The 19,718-nt window shown below is 36.8% G+C and overlaps 1 protein-coding gene across 3 annotated transcripts in view; it reads right to left on the reverse strand.

The window, feature by feature from the left end:
* Nucleotides 1-2,386: 2,386 nt before the first annotated feature.
* NAA16 (N-alpha-acetyltransferase 16, NatA auxiliary subunit) overlaps nt 2,387-19,718 on the reverse strand; it is a 62,277-nt gene continuing 44,945 nt past the window's right edge. For 2 of the 3 annotated variants that reach the window (XM_082279007.1, XM_082279005.1), the window contains 11 exons: nt 14,765-14,837; nt 14,357-14,526; nt 13,842-13,994; nt 11,813-11,941; nt 11,059-11,272; nt 9,092-9,285; nt 8,270-8,378; nt 7,668-7,766; nt 6,928-7,071; nt 4,392-4,489; nt 2,387-4,128 (listed from right to left, as the gene is read on the reverse strand). In XM_082279007.1, coding sequence (XP_082135133.1) covers nt 3,928-4,128; nt 4,392-4,489; nt 6,928-7,071; nt 7,668-7,766; nt 8,270-8,378; nt 9,092-9,285; nt 11,059-11,272; nt 11,813-11,941; nt 13,842-13,994; nt 14,357-14,526; nt 14,765-14,837 — 1,584 coding nt within the window. In that variant the 3' untranslated portion in view covers nt 2,387-3,927. Of the gene's footprint in view, nt 4,129-4,391; nt 4,490-6,927; nt 7,072-7,667; nt 7,767-8,269; nt 8,379-9,091; nt 9,286-11,058; nt 11,273-11,812; nt 11,942-13,837; nt 13,995-14,356; nt 14,527-14,764; nt 14,838-19,718 lie in introns of all 3 variants that reach the window. The other variant, XM_082279006.1, reaches the window with a different exon arrangement.

Consider the following 19,718-nt stretch of genomic DNA (forward strand, 5'->3'; position numbering starts at 1 on the left):
GTGCCTCCTCTTGAGTGTTAGCAGCACATTCTCAAATACTTTGTCTAGACTTGAAATATGCTTAAGCAGCAAAGCCCAAGTGGGGAACAGACAACATATTTAGTTCATGATAAATTAACTGAAGGCTAATCTTCAAGGCCAACACATTCTGCCTCTCTTCAACAGCCTGAAGGCAGGAACAGGGTTTAGTGACACTTTTGCACAGGACATGGGATTTCCCAAAAAAGCCGATCTGATCATCTGTGGGCTCACACATCTTTTCCCAGTATGTTTCCTGATGGTATGAAACAAGTCCAACCAACTGTGCTCTCGAGAGCCCCATATCAATGTCTACAGACAGCTGGGTTATACAAACACAAGTCTAATTCAGACATTTAAGCACATACAAAACAACGACCTCTCTCCAATGCCTGAAAGGAAGAAAAAATAAAAGCATTTTCCTATGCTCTTACCACAAAACAACACCTGACAAGACATTTGTTACCATGAAAATATTCTGGATGCAGGGCTTCCCTCTAGTGGAAAATTCACAAACTTTTCAGTAGGAGCTGTAGTTAAGCCATAGAAAAACAAATGCCAAAAGCACATCTAATGTTGCTGTTGAAACACAAAGTGGCAAGTGCATTCCCACATGACAACACGATTATGCTTGAACTTCTGTGTCACACTTAACGCTTGACCTCTTCCTAGGTGCTACAGCTGAAGAGATGTGAGGAATTGCCCCTTTCACCTTAATTGAAAATTCAGGACTAAACGTTTGCTATTCATACATGTTATCAGGTCAGGATTTTCCATTAGGGCCTGGGTTTTGGAACAAGCTTATTTCCTATGATGAGAAGTTTGTCAGATTTGGGGTACACCTGCTTACCTGCGGCAACAAGAGAAGGAAAGAGGGCATACTTATGTGAGATGGCAGGACCCTATGTGAAATTAGATGCTGGGTCAACAAGTTCTCTTGACGTTTATGGTGTTAACACAATTACTTGGTTTGTGCAGGGACGAGGAATAGAGATTTTAGAAAAGCCACAACCAGCCAGCTCAAAATAAAAGGTTTTTAAAGATACAGAAAACAAGACAAGTAAGTAAATAAATGTACTGTAATTAATAGCAATCAAAATCAATGCATCTATAGCTTCACATCCAGACTATGAAGGAAATTTGAAGGTGCTGCTAAGACTGGTAAAGAGCAAATGAAGCCTAATTAACCTATATAGTGAGAGACCATAGAATACTTCACACAATCATAGGGTTGCTATATGAAGGCAAAGGTTGCAGAACATCTGCTGGGGGTGGGCAGCAAACCCAAGATGAAGTCAGAGTTGTGACCAAGCCCTGTTGTTACACACATCCCAGTGGTGTTAGTCCTACATTCATCATTATGTATTTAGGAAGCACTGCTGCTACTACCCTCATGGTTTCACAGACCCCGAGGAAGGGCATAGCCACGGCAGACCCAGAGTGAAATGCCAAGCCCAATAGGCAGCTTCTTGCACCAGAGGTGCAGCACTTTTGACACCCCGCTAGTCAGCGTGGATAAATCTAAGCCATGATAGCTGACGGTGCTGGCACAGCATCCCAAACTGCAGCAACGCCTGCACTGCAGCAGAAGAGGAGCTGCCCTGCTTCAGACCACTGCTGCCACCCTTCCCCTGCCTGTCTGATGAACTCATTAACCACCAGAAACCAAAGCAATCAAAACAAGTCTCTCTATCATCCCTTCTCTCTGAACGATCTAATGCTACCAGGCTTGCTGGGATAAATGAGGTCCTGCATTCTGCCTGGAGCCTTGTGCTGCATTTGTGTATTTTCCTTCTGCCTGGACACCTAAAGGCAGCAGCAGGCTGTTAGGGTACACTGCACACCCTGCCCATCTGCTACAAAGATGAATTTTGGAGGAGATCAGATTGCCAAGCATTTGTTACCCCAAGAAGTTCATATCTGCAATGACAGCCCTTAAAGACCATCTGGTTCCAACACCCCTGCCATGGACAGGAACACTTTCACTAGACCAGGGTGCTCAGAGCTCCATCCAACCTGGCCTTGAACACTGCCAGCTGGGGCACCCACAGCTTCTCTGGGCAACCTGTACAAGTGCCTCACCACCCTCATAGTAAAGAACTGCTTCCTGTTACCTGACCTAGACCCTACTTAACTGCAGTCTGAAGCCATTACTTTTTATAGATACACATCTCAATCTGCTAAATAGTCATTATTTTTTTCTTAACTACTTACAGAGTTAAGGTTAGAACAGTGATGTTCCAACTCAATAGAAAAAGAACCCTAATGAGAATGATGGACTGAAGTCTGATACCCATAAATATGCAAAAATTCCAAACCAAAGGCAAGTGTGTACAAAATAATTTATTACAGCATAACATATGTTGCCAATATTTTACAGTGAATTTTCCATTCAACATTTTTTTAATCTAAACAGATGACACACAAAGGAGAATTTTAATTAGAACAGTTTATTTGTCTTAATAAAATCCCCTCTTCATGAACTGGTATTTGCCTTTGAGGGGCTAGTTAATATTACTGAAATTATTTACATTGCAGTGAAATAAAAACAAACCAAGATTGAATAATTCCATTACAGTTTCCAGAAAACAGATTTTCTGTACAAGCCACAGTATAATTATGTTTTGATAGCAGTTCTTATAGAATGTAAAGCTGTCATGTGATATGTAGCCATTTTGTCTAGCAATGCTATGCTTTAAATAGGTATATTAGATTTAAACTTCCATTTTGATGTGTTGTATATTGAATAGTTAATGCACCAGAATACAAAGTAAGAAAAAAGTTATGATTCGTAGTCAGCCTCTTTGTGCTCCCTTGAACAGTTTTAAAATGTAAAACACTTCTCACACACTGTTTTGCCTTGCAGCACCTACAGCAATAGTATTTAGGCAGGAGAAGTTCTGGAGTATTGGCCGTAAGTAGACAACTAAGACTTTTATTGGAGGTAATACAGAACACCCACCAGTGAGTTTTTATGATGTAGAGAAAAACTGTATTCCCCATTACTGTACCTTCTGCATTTGCCTAAAACTGGAGCAGCTTTTTTCAACCTAAGTGTCGATAGGTGAACAGATGGGGAGAAACCAGAAGAGGTAGGGGGAGATGGAACAAAGGACAAACAACCGTATTCAAATTCATTGTGTCTTCTTAGGGAATTGCTTCAGGATACTAAAACTTTAGAATGTTAAACTGACCATAAAAAAAGGAAATAATAGCTATGGAACACAAGGTAGATGATATAGTTTTCAAAAAGCCTTAGATATTTGTTGTTTTTTTTTTTTTTTTTTTTACACAAACCTAATCTTCATATCTGTCAACACTGGTTCCATATAAGACACACACCTGATAAAAACATGCAACTCCCCCAATGCTTTCATTGTTGCTGTGCTTCAAAAGAAACCAAACTGACCAAAGATTAAAAAAGAAATCCAAGCAAAACAACCCAGAAAAAGCCCCTAAAGAACAGTAAAGACAGAGAGGGCAATTCAAGCAGCACTTCAGTCTTAATCTGCTAAAAACTCTCAAATGATAATTTATTAACGAGATATGTTCACATATATCTGCATATGTAACAACGCTTAAGTGAAAGCAGTCTTTAATATCTGTATTCTTGTGAGGGAGGGCTGATGAATTATTAAAAGACTTAAACCTGTACAAGTATAAACATGAAAAATGCTGATTAAAGATGTTTACATAAATACTGGCAGTTTTCATTGGGAGGAAAAAAACCCTAATAGCATACTCCATTTAACTATCCAAATATTTTGTTTTAGATACCTGTTAAAGATAGTAAAATACAACCTGGAAAAGTAACCCTGATCTGTATCCAACCAGCATGTAATGAGAGTCAGAGTTTCATACACGTGTGCATGTAGGTATACACACATACAGGGGCTTGCACACACTACTTCAGATTTCATTGGACAGCAAATCATGGTTAATGGCTGTGTGATTCACAGATGCAATGCTGCTGTTGTCGTCGTTTGTGGCAGGCATGAAGGCAGATGTAAAAGGGAACAGTTTATGACATGCTGCTTGATATTCTTCACACTGAGCATGGCAGCTTCCAAAACTGCCATCAAGCAGTGCCTCAAAAACCTTTGTTAATGTCTAAAGAAACAAAAGTAACAGTTAATAAATGTAATTTACAATTGTTTTATTACTAAAGGTACATACTGTTAAACAATACTAGTCTGAACAAACAGGTTTCTCTGTTGGTATTTACGTGTCTTTTACTCACAGGAAAAATTTGGAACTTTGTTCTTTCAAATATTAATTTATCATGATAATTAAGCATGCACATTATCTTGCATTAAATTACATACTATTTAAGATCCCACATATTTGGGGGCTTTATATACTGCATCTTTTACCTTCACATTTTTGTCTCTCATGTTTTTATCCAATCTAGTTGCAACAGCAATTGCTTTTTCTTGTCTTGATTTGTCCAGGAAATACATCATCTTTGCACCTTATCACAAGACAAAACCCACAATGTTTAGTTTTCCTAAATGCCATACTGCATATACAGACACACAGAACCTGAAAACTTACACATAAATGTGAACGAGACTTCTTACAAGTTTTAATAAACCATATCTTCCTCCTTTATTTGTAACTGAAAACTAACAAAACTAAAGCCATTTTGAAATTTATTAGAAGCATAAGGATTGCATAATATAGGAGACCTGGTCCTCCGAAAGTGACATGCCTTAGTTGACTGACAGGTCTTCAGTCAAGAAAAATATCAGAGTACATTGATGAGAAACCCTTCAAATTAGCACACTAAATGAAATCCATCCAACTAATGTAGAAGTGAGTAATTCTCAGAAACACACTGAATTCTCTTCAGAAGTACTGGAGGTAAGTGAACACCAGTTAACTGTGGAACACAGCCCAGTAAAGTTCAGGCCAGTCCATATGGCAGAATGCACAGCCATGGCTGCTCACCCAGAGCTAAGGACACAGCTTGGCTACAAGGAAAGTGCAGCGCAAGTTTGGTGCTTTGCCTGGACCAGCCTACACTGGTGGAAAGGCAAACACTGCATTATGTAACTATACAGCTTCTCAGACCACAAACCATTTAGCAAAACCCATCTGGGCATCTCCACAACATTCTGCTCCTTCTACCATAGCTGCCTTAATTTAAAATCTCATATTAATGAATGTGTTGGCATTTCACTTTCCTCTGCTACTTCCTTTTGCCCAAATACAAAGTGCAGACCCACCCCACTATGTAACCTACTGCCAAAACCAAAAAGCTTAGTCATTTCACTGGAAAAGTTAAAACCCCACATTCTGGATGTTTTGTCTTTTGTTTTTGCTCAACTAATTTCCCCAATTATTAGTTTTCCCAATGAAATGAAGTTTTCTAGTTCTTACTGCTTTTTGTAGGCTTCAGAAAATAAATTGCTAGATTCAATGTAGCGCCATTATCGCCCAAAACACTTCTATTAGCCTAGTCACTTTTGCTTAAAGTTAGGGAGGCTACGGTAGAAAAATTGCAAAGAGGTTAGAAGTCTGCTTATAGTTTTTTTATTAGTAATTTTAATCTGAGAAAACACTCATTTGTACTCTCAGACTTAGGTTTTAGGTTTTCAGACCTTGGATTTGCAAACTTAATTAAAAGACAACTGCTCAAGAAACTTAAAAGTTGTACAGTAGGAAGTCAATCGCCTCAAACCTCTTCCAGCATAAACAGAAGACTGACACACAGCTGAAGTCCTAAAGCTACCAAGAACCTACCCAGGGACTGTACTGTATTCCATAACACTGTAGGACCAGAAAATAAGACTGTAAAGCAGCCAGTGAGATGCTCAACAATTTGAAGAGTGGAAGACCACATCTCTAAGAATTGGGAGCAACTGGCTGCTGAGATACCTGTACTTGGCTTCTCAAATCTTGAGCCTGCTTGCAGAAAAGGGGTGCAAGTAATTCTCTCAAAATGCTGTCTTGAAACACAGACCTCATAGGACGCAACAGAAGTTCATGATATTCTACCTAACCTTCTTTTAGGAGAGATGAACAATCCTCTGAAGTTAACTTTTTCCAGTTATTCTGGACAGACCCTGGGTAACTTTCAAAGACCAGGTGAGGTTAGCACTAAGTACTTAAAGTGCCTGATAAAACTACACTTACTTTTGTTTCTTAACTGCTGGAAATGGATTTTGTTTTCTCAACCAGCTTATCAAGTCACACCAATTTTTATTCCAAAACTTTCTGTACTTATTTAATTCCAACTTCCTTTGACTTAGCTCCAGCAGCTACTTGTGGCTCTTCTATATCAAGAGTGTCTGAGTATCATATTTCAGTATTTTTACTGCTGACCATGAAGCAGAAAAGCAAAGGCTACATAACAAGTTCATCATGGGACTTCTGTTGATGCTGTTGCTACATGACAAAGTTTGAGTAGGAACAGAGACATTCTGGCTGAAAAGAAAACAGGGAAAAGCACTTGCTAATAGATATGGGATTTTGTTTTATATTTTCTAACACTTTAAAAAGTAGAAGCTGTAATAGGAAGGATGACAGTGCCTCAGTACTTGAATATCTATGGTGATTTGACTGCACTTTTTGACAGTAAAGAGCAAGTTCCTTATGCATCTAATAAAAACCAGAAGTACATTTTAAAAAAATGGTAAAATCAACAAACGCCCCTCACACCCCAGCATAAACATGCAATTTTCTGGCTCATTGGAATTTATGTATGAATTCACAGAATGGTTTGGATTGGAAGGAACCCTAAAGATCATCTAGTTCCACATGCCCTGCCATTGGCAGGGACACCTTACACTGGACCAGGTTGCCCAAAGTCCCATCCAACCTGGCCTTGCAGACTGCAGATAAAGATTCTGGATTTACATCACTTATATAATCTCCTTTTCAAGAGCATAAAAAAGTTAAACAAACCTGACAGCTGGTGCTGGATGGAGGTAGCATTGTGTTTGAGAAATTCCTCATTAAAACTCTCCAAGTTTTTATTAATAAAGATTTTCTGCATTTCTTGAGTTAGGACCTTGCTCACAATTTCTGGGAGGTTACTATGGTCAGATACTAGAAGAGGGAAGACAAGGGGGAGAGAAGCAAAAAAAAAAAAAAAAAAAAAAACACATTTAAACAACTCTAGAAAACACTGAAACCACAGACATCACTGCTAAAAGTGCCAGTTTTAAAATGAGTGCACAGAAACACAAATCTCAGATCAAAATGTGTCAGCACAAACATTGCTGATGCATTTACAGATGAAACATTCATAAAGGGTGCTATGTCATGTAAACTTGCTATTACTTGCTAAACCACACACATTGTTTCAGTCAGAATCTCTCTCCTGTATTTACCACTTATTTTTTTAAAGCTTAAGGTTGTCCAGGATCCTTAGAACATTCACTTTTCTGTGAAATCTAGCCAAAATGAGTTGTTGGGTCCACCTGGTGGATTAATGGAGGAAGGAATATAATACATTCACACAGTACACCGGGTAGCACAGCCTGTGTTTTCTTTGGTATTGCCATGAAAAAAACCAAACCATTTGTTTTCATTTCTTGTATCAGTTTGTGTTTCAAGAGTATAAATCTCAAAAATATGTAACTATGTCCTTGTAGAATGTAATTTCTTGTATCTTTATAATTACATACTTCCTACACACATACCAGCTTTAGAGAATTTAATCAAGCACTCGTGTAGCCATGGGTTATTACTGTTAATAGCAAAAGCTCTTTTGACAGACTGTAACATCAACAGAAACTTTCCTGTGGGAAGGAGAAAAAACAAATGTTAGGAAACCAAGACTGAGAATACAGAACTTTTTCTCTTCGTTATCAATTACTGTTTTCTTTAGTAAATCTAGTACAAATATTAGAAACATCAGTTTTCAGAAATAGAAAGTTTTTTTTCCCATTCAAATTGCATAATAAAACAGAAGTTCTTGCTGCTCATACTCTGGCAACACTGCACAGATGTTACCATCTATTTGACTTTGGTTTCCTCTAGATAATTAAAGCTCACAACACAAATACCTTTCCACAGTATTTAGAGTATATACTACAACATAGTCTGCTCTTACAGTTTTTTTTGTTTAAGGGTGACTAAACAAAAACACTATTTACCCTATTATTACTGGATATGATGCAAACCTCAGCTTCAGTCAGATAAGTATTTATTCCAGATAATTTTCCACTACACTTGGATAACACAGGCTGCACTGAAGGATTAAAATTTTGTAGAGCAAAAATAAAATTAAGCAGTACTTTACCTTTTCTAAAGTATATTTCAAATGCTAATAAATGTGTTTCTATATCATCTCCAATAAGATTCTTAAGTGGTATAAGGAACTTAATGGCTTCTTCTAATGGATTTTCTACCTGTTTTAATAAAAGAACAGTGAAATTTACTGCTTAAAATAAATGTCAAATACAATGATAGTTTCTGTTATTCACAGCATTTAAATAATCAGAGGTCAAAGGTGAACTGAAGCTAGCTTTCTGAATTAAACTGCACTACAACATTTTTATTTAAACAGCAAGATTTTTAGAAGTGTTTACTCATTATTTCATGTTGACAAAGACAGCATCATTGCTAACTCTGGCACTGCTTGTGTACTCAGTACTGCAATTTGGCATTTAGGAAACAAATACAACCACCTTAGACAACAAGCTTGAAGTTACTATGATAAAGGAGGTAGTTCTTTGTGCATAGAGAAATACTGGCTCATGTCTTCAAACTTTGTAAACTGCAGTAATTTCTGTTATTTTTTCCTCTATTTACTCTATAAAACCAGATTTCTTCAGGCAAACCACATTTTTTTGTTCAGTATCTATTTTAATGACATATAGCCTATGGTTTGGAAAAAATCCTGAAATTTAAGGAAAGTAACAATATTAATGTAGAACTTGGATTTATTGAGGAAAAATACTTCTCTTTAGTGTAAAAAGAGGTACACTATAAAAAGGTACCTCTGCATGCAAAAATGATTTTATAAAAGCACCTAGATTCTTTTAGGAGAATCTGATAGCAAACCCATATTATAGGCTTTTTATGATAATCACATGAGTTTAACATGAAAGACCATGCTAACCCTTTCCAGTTTTTCAGGAACCAGCTCTTCCCTGGGTCCACTAGTTTCCTCCTCCTCTTCATCTCTCTTTTTCTTTTGATTTTTTTGCTGTCGTTCTCTTTCTGCATGCTTTCTTTCTTCTTCAAGTTTTGCTTTCTTCTGTGCTCTTCTTTGCTTACTAAGCATTTTCTTCAATTCTTTGGCTGAGAGATTTTCTACAGATTAAAGTAACAGACAACATATTAAAAAAGTCTTTAATTAAAAATCTTGTTTCTCTCTAACAACTCAGACACATCATTATGCTTGTCCCCATCTCAAAATGGCCAACTTTTACAGCGATTTCCATAACTGCCAACACTACACAGGCCAAAATTGCTGCTGGATTACTATTTACAGCCTAACACAACATTTGATCTTGCATATTTTCTCTTACATGGCTATTACAGAAACCTCAATGATTTCAAAGGTTAGCTACATGAAGTTGTTACATCTGTCACAAGTTTTACCTTAGAAAATGAACAATGGTAATAATAAGACTAAGCTCTCATATTGACTGTAGCTCAGCTTGCTTCTAATGCCATCTAGAAACATCCAGATGGATTTACACTCCATCTGAAAACATGCTGAACTTGCTATTTTTCATTAAAATGTCTGACTAATATACAGCCATGACAATTGCACTGGTTTCATACAAATGCCATGGGATAGCTAAACAGAAATGATCTTTTAGCCAGAATAATCCTGCAGCTTCCAGTCTGTTTACTGTGGTGTTTCACTAAGAGTAAGACTTTTGCTAAATGCAGCAAGGCACAGAAAAATAGGCTCCCAAGGGACTAACACATCTTTTTTGTGGCTATGGCACCATGACCTCTCTGCTCAGGTCATCCCCCATTGTGCCACAGGGAAGCAAGTGTTCTTTTTACCCCAGCCACACAGGGCTGCCTTCTCCCACAGATAAGCCTACTGAATCCCAATGAACAGCAGGCAAATGAACTAACGTGACTTCTGAGATGCCACCCACCTTTGTATCTATGATACATTGCTATCCTCTGTGACAGATCCTCTGTCACACACTGATCTTACATTATATACAGAAACAAATTAAGGTTGGAGAGAAAAAAGATACAAGTTCAGCTGTTCAAATATGCCTCTTTTTATATGTACTTCAGTATGCATAGGCAGGTATAGAAAAACTTATTATCCACCTCTGAATAAAGGTTAAGATTGTATTTGCAATATTAAGTGGCATTTTTGGTTTAGCTTCCCTTTTTCCCCATGTCAAGTATTTTTCCCTTTGCAAAAAGCCAGACAATAATTTCATTGCTTTAGTCAACAGCCACTGCAATGCTGATAGTAGCTGTAAATCCACTAAAGGAGAAGCAACTATTTATCTTAAAATAAAAAAATATCTTAAATAATCTGCTATTGAATCCTCAGATTTCCAAACCACACCCCCACTGGCATCCAAAGAAAGCCTGTTTTCCATTTAATGCTAGTTTTAAATAATTTTCTAAATGTATTAATATTGCTAATACATTTATCCATGTATTCTTTGGTCCTCAAGTTATGTGAAAAGTGATAAAACTTAAGGCAGTAGTAACTAGTATTACCATGTAATAAAGTAAATACACAAGACCAAAATTAAATTCTTCCAATTCAGACTGCTTTTCCACAAAACTTATCCATTGCTTCATAATTCATTAGTTAGTAATATTTATCTAATGGCTGACCTGAATCTAGTTTTAATGTTCTGAAATGCCACTCCTCCCCAAGTACTCCAACTACACCTAGATTCATTCACGTTCTAGTTCTACAAAGTAAAGGGGTGTGAACAGAGAGAACTGTAGTGTGTTATCTATGATCTCTCTTCAGTTCTTGTGACAGAAAAGAGGAAAAACTTGCATTCTATTTACTCTATAACACAACTTACTTAGCTTAAGCTTTTACATGTGTCATAGACATATGAGCCTTCATTAAAGTGTAGATACCTGAATTCACTTCTTGCTCTTTGCTTTCATTGGTAAGAGGATTATCATGGAGCTTCAAGTAGATTTTGATTGCTGATCGGGCAGCCTTGAAGTAGAAGGCATGTTTCCTGAGCACATCTTCTAATCTCAGAAGGTCTACATAGGCACGAAGAGTCATCTTTCTCATGCAGTATGTGTGGAAGTCAAACTGATCATCTGTTATCTCAAAAAAATGCTTAAAAAAAAAAAAGAACACAATATACTCATCCTTTATTTAGTCTATTCTTTTATTAGACAGAGGTGAATAAAGTTACAACTGATACTATTTACAGGCAATATTTAACAGGTATAGAAATATATTTTAAATACTGACTGTTGAGAGAAACTATCGGTAGGGAAAAATCTCAGTTAAAGCCTATAATGTGATTATTCAATTAGTGACTTAGGCACTCTAAAAGCCAACTGATTGTGACTGTTCTGATTAGAAACAATTGTCAAAAGTCAGCATAAAGTTAATGTATGAATAGCTCATAGTTAGGAGACATTGTATTTTATACAAAAACCTTTTCACTTCAGTAATAATCTTTCACATAATAGCTGGAGAAGACATCTCCTGTTACAATAAATCATCAAATATTAGGCTGTTTTTAAAAGCCATTATACCAGAAGTTTTATATGCCTAGCAAACAAAACTGTGCTGATTACATCAACAAATACCTTCATTTGTGTATGAGAAATAGTGGGGAAGCAATGGGTGGTGTTTGCACCTACTTACCCTTTCTACTTCATGACATTTTTTCAAGGCATCACCGTACTTCCCTAGCCTTTGATAAGCTGCGGCGCATTCCGTCTGGAACCACATACACTGCATCTCATTAAGGTTCTCCATAGCAGAAGTTCCTTCCTGAAATAAGTGTCATTACTGCTATTGTAATTTACCAGCTGCATCTTTCAACTATGCCTGGTTCCAGGCCATTAGGAGCAAACAATCAATCCTTCAACTTACTTGGAATACAACAGGAAATGACAAACACCCAGTGACTGAGAAAAATACTTGTGGTATTCTATGTGCCCCCAGATAGAAAGGAATAGATTGAAATTATTTTAAAAAACCCAATTATCTGAAGATTAATGTCTCAACAGGCTTTCAAGATTAACTCATGCTTGCACACACAGTCTCACTTCTACAATCTGGGGGCAGAAAACAACACTATTTTTAAAAACTCTTTAAGTTCAGCAAACAATTTCAGCTGTTTTTCCCCATCATGTAACTGGCATCCACCAGTCTAAAACTCCACCAATACAGTCACTGCTTTATCATGCACTATGAATAATTACACGTTCCTTGGAACTTTTTTGTTTAAATAAGTGAAGTTAGATTTATACTTGATATTTTCAAAAGAAAAAAATCCTAGGATTGAGACTTAGTAGTTTTAATGCTCTAGACTGAGAATAAGTGAACTGGAAAAACATTCCACATAACATTAATATTAGTCATCAGGTTTTCAGAACAGTCTTTATAGCAGAAAAAAGACCCAGTTACACTCACAACATTTAATTACTGAGGATGAGATTTATCCTGTCTTTCCAGATACCTATGATAAAGTTCTTTCTTGCATTAACACTTCTGATAAGCAAACATGATGAGTTTTAGTAATCAAGTTTTCAATCATTACTAGAAATATCTAGAAAGCTTGAATCCAATTTCAAGTGTTATCACACCTAAAATTAAAAAGAATAAAGGAGCCTAATTTTTTTATATGCTCCAGGATATCCCACAAAGTCATCTTCATGTTCAGTTCCATAAATTGTATGAAAATCTGGTACTTAAGAATCCAAATTTTGTTCCATGTCAAAAATATATAATTTAAAGTGCTTATCCCATCTTTTAAGGGTAGACTTCGCTTTAACAAAATTTTTGTGTGTAATACTAGTTTAAAGAAATTAAATGTTCAAGTCTAAATTAATTTATGTTAATGCTAAATCATAATGAATATAGTATACATTCCTGTGCAGTTAGATCAGATGGTACTAAAGGGAAACAAGGTAGTCATCAGATTAATTTCAAAAGTGGTATTTTGAAGTATGGCAATAAAAAATACTCCTGGACAACTACCTTTGAACTACCATTTTTTCCAGTATTTACTGGGTCTGCACAGCTGGAATACTGCATCTGTCTCTGGGGCCCCCAGCACAAGAGGGATATGAGCCTGTTACAGCAGATTCAGAGAAAGGCCATGAAAACTCAAAAGGCTAGAACACCTGTCCTGTGACAAAAGGCTGAGAGAGTTGGGGTTCATCCTGGAGAAGAGCAGGCAGGCTCCAGGGAGACCTTACAGCAGCATGCCAGTATATAAAGGAAGTTTGTAAGACAGGCAAAAAGAGACTTTTCACCAGTCAGTAGCAACAGCAGAAGGAGCAAAAGTTTTAAGCTAAAAGAGGGTAGCTTTACACTGGATATAAGGAAAAAAAATCTTTACTGCGAGGATGTGGCAATATGCTGGATCGTAGATACCCAGGAAAGTTGTGGATGGCCTGTCCTTGTAAGTGTTCAAGACTGGGTTGGATGCAGCTTTGAGCAACCTGAGTTAGACAAAGATGTCCATACCCATGGCAGTGGCATTGGACTACTCCATCTTTAAAATGCCCTTTCCACTACAAACCATTCTATGTAGTTCCTTACCACCAGGCATAAGAGCATGATAATAAAAATGGATATTAATAAAAGACATTTGACCAAAAATTATGAGTGAAAAACCACCAGAGACAAGCTGAACACCTCTTAACTAAAGCAATATACTTGCCCTTGTGAATTTAGAGCACATCTCCTCTGCATCCTTCACCATATTTGCTCGCAGCATATATTTAGCACATTTAGAATTGATAAATCTGTCTGCAGTATCCAAAGACTGTGCTTCATCCATCCATTTGGCAGCTTCCTTGATGTTACCTACATGCTGTTAGGAAGAAATTAAATAGTTAACTTTCAGTAGAAGCCCACTATTGACCATCTCCTGAAATCTGTATTTGTTGCTGCTATTTCTCCATCAGAACTAAAAGCTAGTGTTATTCTAACTCCTCCCACTCCCAGATTTTTTCACCATCACAATTCACTGTAAGTTGTAACTGGCTTTGCAAAACCCAAAGAAAAGGGTTTTCATTTTCTTCCTGACAAAACAGTGCCCAAAAAGAAACCCACATGAAAACTGATGCCCATAACCACTGCAAACTGAAATATTACCCACACATTCACACCAGTTTGATGGGTTGATTTTTTTTTATACACAAGGTACTCCACATGTCCAAATTCCCCTTTTACCTTGTAAATTTTTGCTTTTAAATAGAATAGTTCTATTAATGTTGGAGTGCTTGCAATTGCAGCATTAATGTAATCCAAGGCCAAAGAACACTGGCCAAGTTTGTCAAAGTGCTGTGCCAGGAAATACCGAACCCAAAGCAGTGTTGTTGGGGGCTCTTTCTCTCCATTTTCTGCAACAAAATGGGAAAGGTTACAATAACCAGTAAAGCTGAAGACTGCATTTGAAAAATGAACACAAAAACAAAGCTTGACAAACTCAGCAAATATTTCCTGTAATGAATCCATTTACTAGAAAATATAGTAACTTCTTTTTTTGCAAAAAGTATCAGCACTTTAACAGTTCTTGATAACTTCCACGAACAGTATTAGCAGTTACAGGGTAATTAACGTAAGACCACAGAAACTTACCACATGTACTAAAAAGGTCACAAGTTTTCAAAGAGGCTTCATAACCAGTTACAAGTTCCTGGATTGTAGAAACCTACATGTAAAAAACAGTATGTGCTTAAGTTTTGCTTTACTATCATTTTAACAGAAACTAATACACTGAAAAGAATACTCGAGCAAACTAGAGAAACTATACAAAAATAACTACTTGATTTTGAAAAAAATTGGACATATCTTCACATAATTTACTTCCCCTTTCACAGATATTTTTGAGCACCCATTTTAACTAGTGATGTGGCAGAGAAACGGGTTAATCTCAGGCAGCTTACAGTAGAAGGTATTCAAGTACACATGATTAATATCTTCAGTAAAAATTCCAAAATACAACTTAATTTATGCTATTTATTTTTAAGCATTGAAACTGAGCCAATTACAAAAAGGTGCTTTGAAAAAGAGAATGCAAGAACATTCCATAACAATGGAGAAACAGCAGAAACTTCTGTGGTTTTTTGGCAGGTTGCTCTGTACTATTAATGATTTCTGTTTTGTTTGAAAGGCATTGTTGCCTAGAATGAAGGTTCCATCTTTTGACAAAAATCTGTACATTGACTTCCTGAAGGCTAGTACTTTCTGAAACCAGACACTGTCAACAATATTGGTTTTCATTCCTATGTTTAAGAGTCAAAATTCAGTCATACAGTTTTTAACTCACACTATACAAGTCTGACATTTACAGTAAGGACAAACATTAGGATCTGTGCATTTCATGACAACTATTCCAGGTCCATGGCTCACAAATGCCACCTAGTATTTCTAAACATTTTATGCAATGCTCAACCTTCATTTGAAACATGCCTGCCATATCCAGCAAGTAATCAACTAGCCACTTTACGTAACAAGAACAACATTACAGTAAGAAATATGATCTATGTATATACACCCAAAACACAGAAGGGAATTAAACATGAGACCTGACTGTAAGCTTAGCAGGGAAATGGCTACATTCATCATTAGGTGAAATCTCTAGATGGTAAAAACTGAAAACTTCAATTGTTAAAAGTAAGATGATCCTAATTTAAAAAGCTGGTTGCAAGAGTAAAATAGAATTGTAGGGAGACAGCAAAATTTTTAAAAAGCACAAATTGACAGTGCCTGCATCCATTTCAAGATATACTTTGGGAGAGAAGGGAGAAGGAAATAAACCTTGGTCTAGAAGATCAAAGTATACAATTTGAAGGACACCACTTTATTTAACCTAATTCAGCACAACCGGCAAAAATGGCAAACACTATTTCAAAGAGAGCGGAGAAAGCAACGCACCCAAGTCACACACAGCCACTGTAAATATCTCAAAAGTGTAATAAAATTTATAAACATACACATTCTGGAAAGCCCTGAGCAAATCTCATAAGAAATGAGTTTTGGTAGCAGAATCTCAAAATACAATAAAATGTTACTGGACTTCAAATAACTACAAAGTGATAAAGGAATGTGAAGAAGTCACAAGTAAATGGATGAAGGCAAACAAGTTGTTCTCTGGCCTGCCTCAGACATCTGTTCACTGAAAGCAATCAACACCCTCAGAAAATATTTGAAGATTCTCCTCTCTAAAAAAAGTTTAAAAGCAGAGGCATCTGCTTCAGGTAGCATGGTTGCAGTGTGTATATGCAACTGTGTAAGTGTTATTTCCTTGCTGATTTTCACTGCAATTTCCAAGTATCCCGAAGTTATCCTCATCTGGCTGCTAGTAACCTCATTATCAGTGAATTGTGTGTAAAGGGAGAAAGTCTGCTTCATTTCTTGATGAAGCACAGCCCACCACCAAACTCTATATATAAATGTTTCTATTACTGCACACTCAGGAGCATGGCTTCATATCTGGACAAAGGCCACGCTACCACCAAAAAGAATGGCATCACCACCCCTGAGCCACACACGCCTGCTCCCTGCTTTGGCTAAGTGCTAGTGACAGTACCCAGGGTTATGAGTGATTTCCTCCCAGTTCCCCCGCGGTGCACCAATGCCCAATTACTCATTTCATCAGCAGTGGGCACTGGCAGTGGACAGACCTGGGACATCCTCATACGAGGGTTTTCAATCAGCTGACATGAACAGTGAAATCAAATACTCTGAATCTTGAGGAGATGGAGAATACCAAGATATAAAAGATGTAAAAGATGCCAAGTTCTTCCACATTCAGAAGTCTGCAGTGGTTTTGGCTTTTGCAGTTCAAGAAAATACACTATAATTGTCATTCTGGAAGCTACTATGAACATTACACTTGGAAACAAGTACTCAGTGAAAGCAACAGCTGAGAAAATGCAAATGAGACATTATTACAGACATACTTAATGAAAAAACACAGTATCTTTTCCCCTTACTTTTCATGCTTATGCTTCAGTCTCTTGCTAGTAATTCAGGAAAATAATCCCAGGTTTGTGTGCTGCTTTAGGGAGCAAATTATCTGGAAATATAAACCATAATTTCTGTGTCCACATTAACTGCAAATTTAGTTGCAAAATCTGTCTCTTGGATTTGCTATTATCTGTATTCTAGAGTCATCACTGCCATCATAAAGGCAGTAATATTTTACTATTTCTAAAAGCTACAGCATTCTTCATAATTTTATAATTTCCAAAAATTGCACTGAGGTATCTGGAAATACCATGATATTGACCACAAGCTAATTTCAAACAGAATTATTCTAGGAAAACAGTGTGTTTGTTCTCTTGCCATTGAGTTGAAAAAACTTGAAGGTATCACAAAAGAGTCACTGAAGTCATCAACAAATCTCTAATTTCATTACAAAAAGACTGAATTAATTCCTGGGGTCACCAATTTCAGAAGCCTCTTAATCAGAATTCAAACCTCAAACCTTTTCACAGGTCACTACCTACACCTTTTATTTCACTACAGAAGAACATTGAGCTGAGCAGCAAGAATCCAAGAAGGAGGAAATGGGCTTTAGCCTTCGTCATTTACACAAGCAAGTGAAGTGCTCATTTCTCCTCCTATACCCTAAAGATAAAATTGTACATGCTCAAACTACTATATATTCTTGTCAAGTGCAGTAATTCTGAAAGTTAAAAAGCATCTTCCACACTTGGTACTACTTGAAGCAAATACTCCACAAAGGCTGCACTGCTCGTCCATTCCTGTGCAGTTTATTTCCATTGGAAAGGACATTTTTAAAGTAAACTTTGAATAAATGCCTTAAAATGAATAGTTGAGAAATACAGACTGGAATAAATATAATGCACACACACCTTAATTTCTTTTTAAATTGTAAGTAGCAAGAATGCAATTCACTCCAATTCTGAATTACTTTTTTCTCTGTGAGCACAAGTTTGTAATTATCTGATTACACCGAGATATATTTTGTGTCCTCTTTTGTAATGGACAGGCTAAGGGAAAGTGCCTGTTTTCCAGGTAAACAATGATGACTAGAATTCTTCTATCATCTTCTGTAGCTATCATAGTGGCACCTACGGCTCATCATGACATGGAAATCTGTGCTACATGCTATGCCATACACCAAGTGACCCCAGCTACAGAAATTTTTCCTAAGACAAAGAGAAAAAGAGGCCTATCAAAGGTAAGAACAGTAGGCAAGAACTACAGTACCCGAAATTTTAGTTTGATTTTTTTCTATATTCCATGTAGTAGTAAGTTGAATGAAATGACAAAAGAATAAATGTCAGAAGAACAGCGATACAAAAAGTTTAAGAAATATCCATAACAAAGGCACGGTGAAATACATAATAGAAGATGAACTCAACAGCCTACTACCACAAAGCAAGGATGCAAATTTTTCAAGTAAAAGGCTTAAATTCTCTGGTGCATTTATAGAAGCTAAATTACTACATTGATTCCATATCCTATTACTACATCAGTTGGGTAAAATATTTCATAATAGGCTTCTGTTTCAATGACAACCTTCCAAACACCAATACAGTATTTCCTTCAATGAAACAACTGCAAGGAACTGAATTACTGTAATGTACTATAAAGTGGTTAGACTTACACTGTGTCAATATTCTTTTTTAGAAGAAGACTTCAGCCTGTTAATTTATCAGTTATGAATGCGACATTTAAGTATTTTTGTTTCAATTGCTCCTAACAGAATTCAGTAAGAAGTTACCAGCACTTCCAGTGCAAACACAAGTCAAAAGCCACTGTATACAGGCAGTTTGGGAAGCAATCTATGTGTTGACATTTGGCACAGGTTTGAGTCCCTGCCTTTTGATTTCCTGAGGACATGTTTAATATTATCTACTCCGTTCTCAATGCCAAATGACCAAATGGGAAACTTTACATACTGGTACTGAGATGTTGAGTTCGTGACACTTTTCCAGCACAGCAGAAGCAGCATCCACTAGACTTGTCACCCTTATGTCTATTTGAGAAATTGACAAATAGCTGTACTTTTCAGAATATCCAAACTCCCTATATCTAGATAGATCATCTAGATAACTCCATATTGACAGATTGAGATATCCAGAAACCATCTGCAAATGGCTTTGCTACACAGTACCCAAAGGAAACTGCTACTGTGCAACTTCAAAATAGGCAGGCCTCATCATCAAGACAAGATTGGATACCTAAAGACCAAATGACAAACTGCCTTTTAACAGCAGTTGAGTCTCGTCCTTGTGCCAGAAAACCACACTGACATTAATAACAGAAAGTCCTTGTGACCAAATTAGGAATATCTTTCACAACACAAAGAAACATCTAGTACATGCCCTGAACCAATACTCTAAATGCCTCATAGGAAATGGAGAAGCAACAATAAAAACAGTCCACAAGAGTACTACGTCAATACTTGAAGTCTTTGCTGCAACAATATTTTATCTAAGAGAGTGACAAGAAGGTACATAAAGCAGTATCAATATCACATCATGCAGAAGTGGTATAAATACACCCTGAAAAATATTTGAGCTTAGTACCAAATAAATTAAGACTGCAAAAATAT

This window comes from Coloeus monedula, assembly GCF_965178545.1.
Source record: "Coloeus monedula genome assembly, chromosome: 3".
NCBI lineage: Eukaryota > Metazoa > Chordata > Aves > Passeriformes > Corvidae > Coloeus > Coloeus monedula.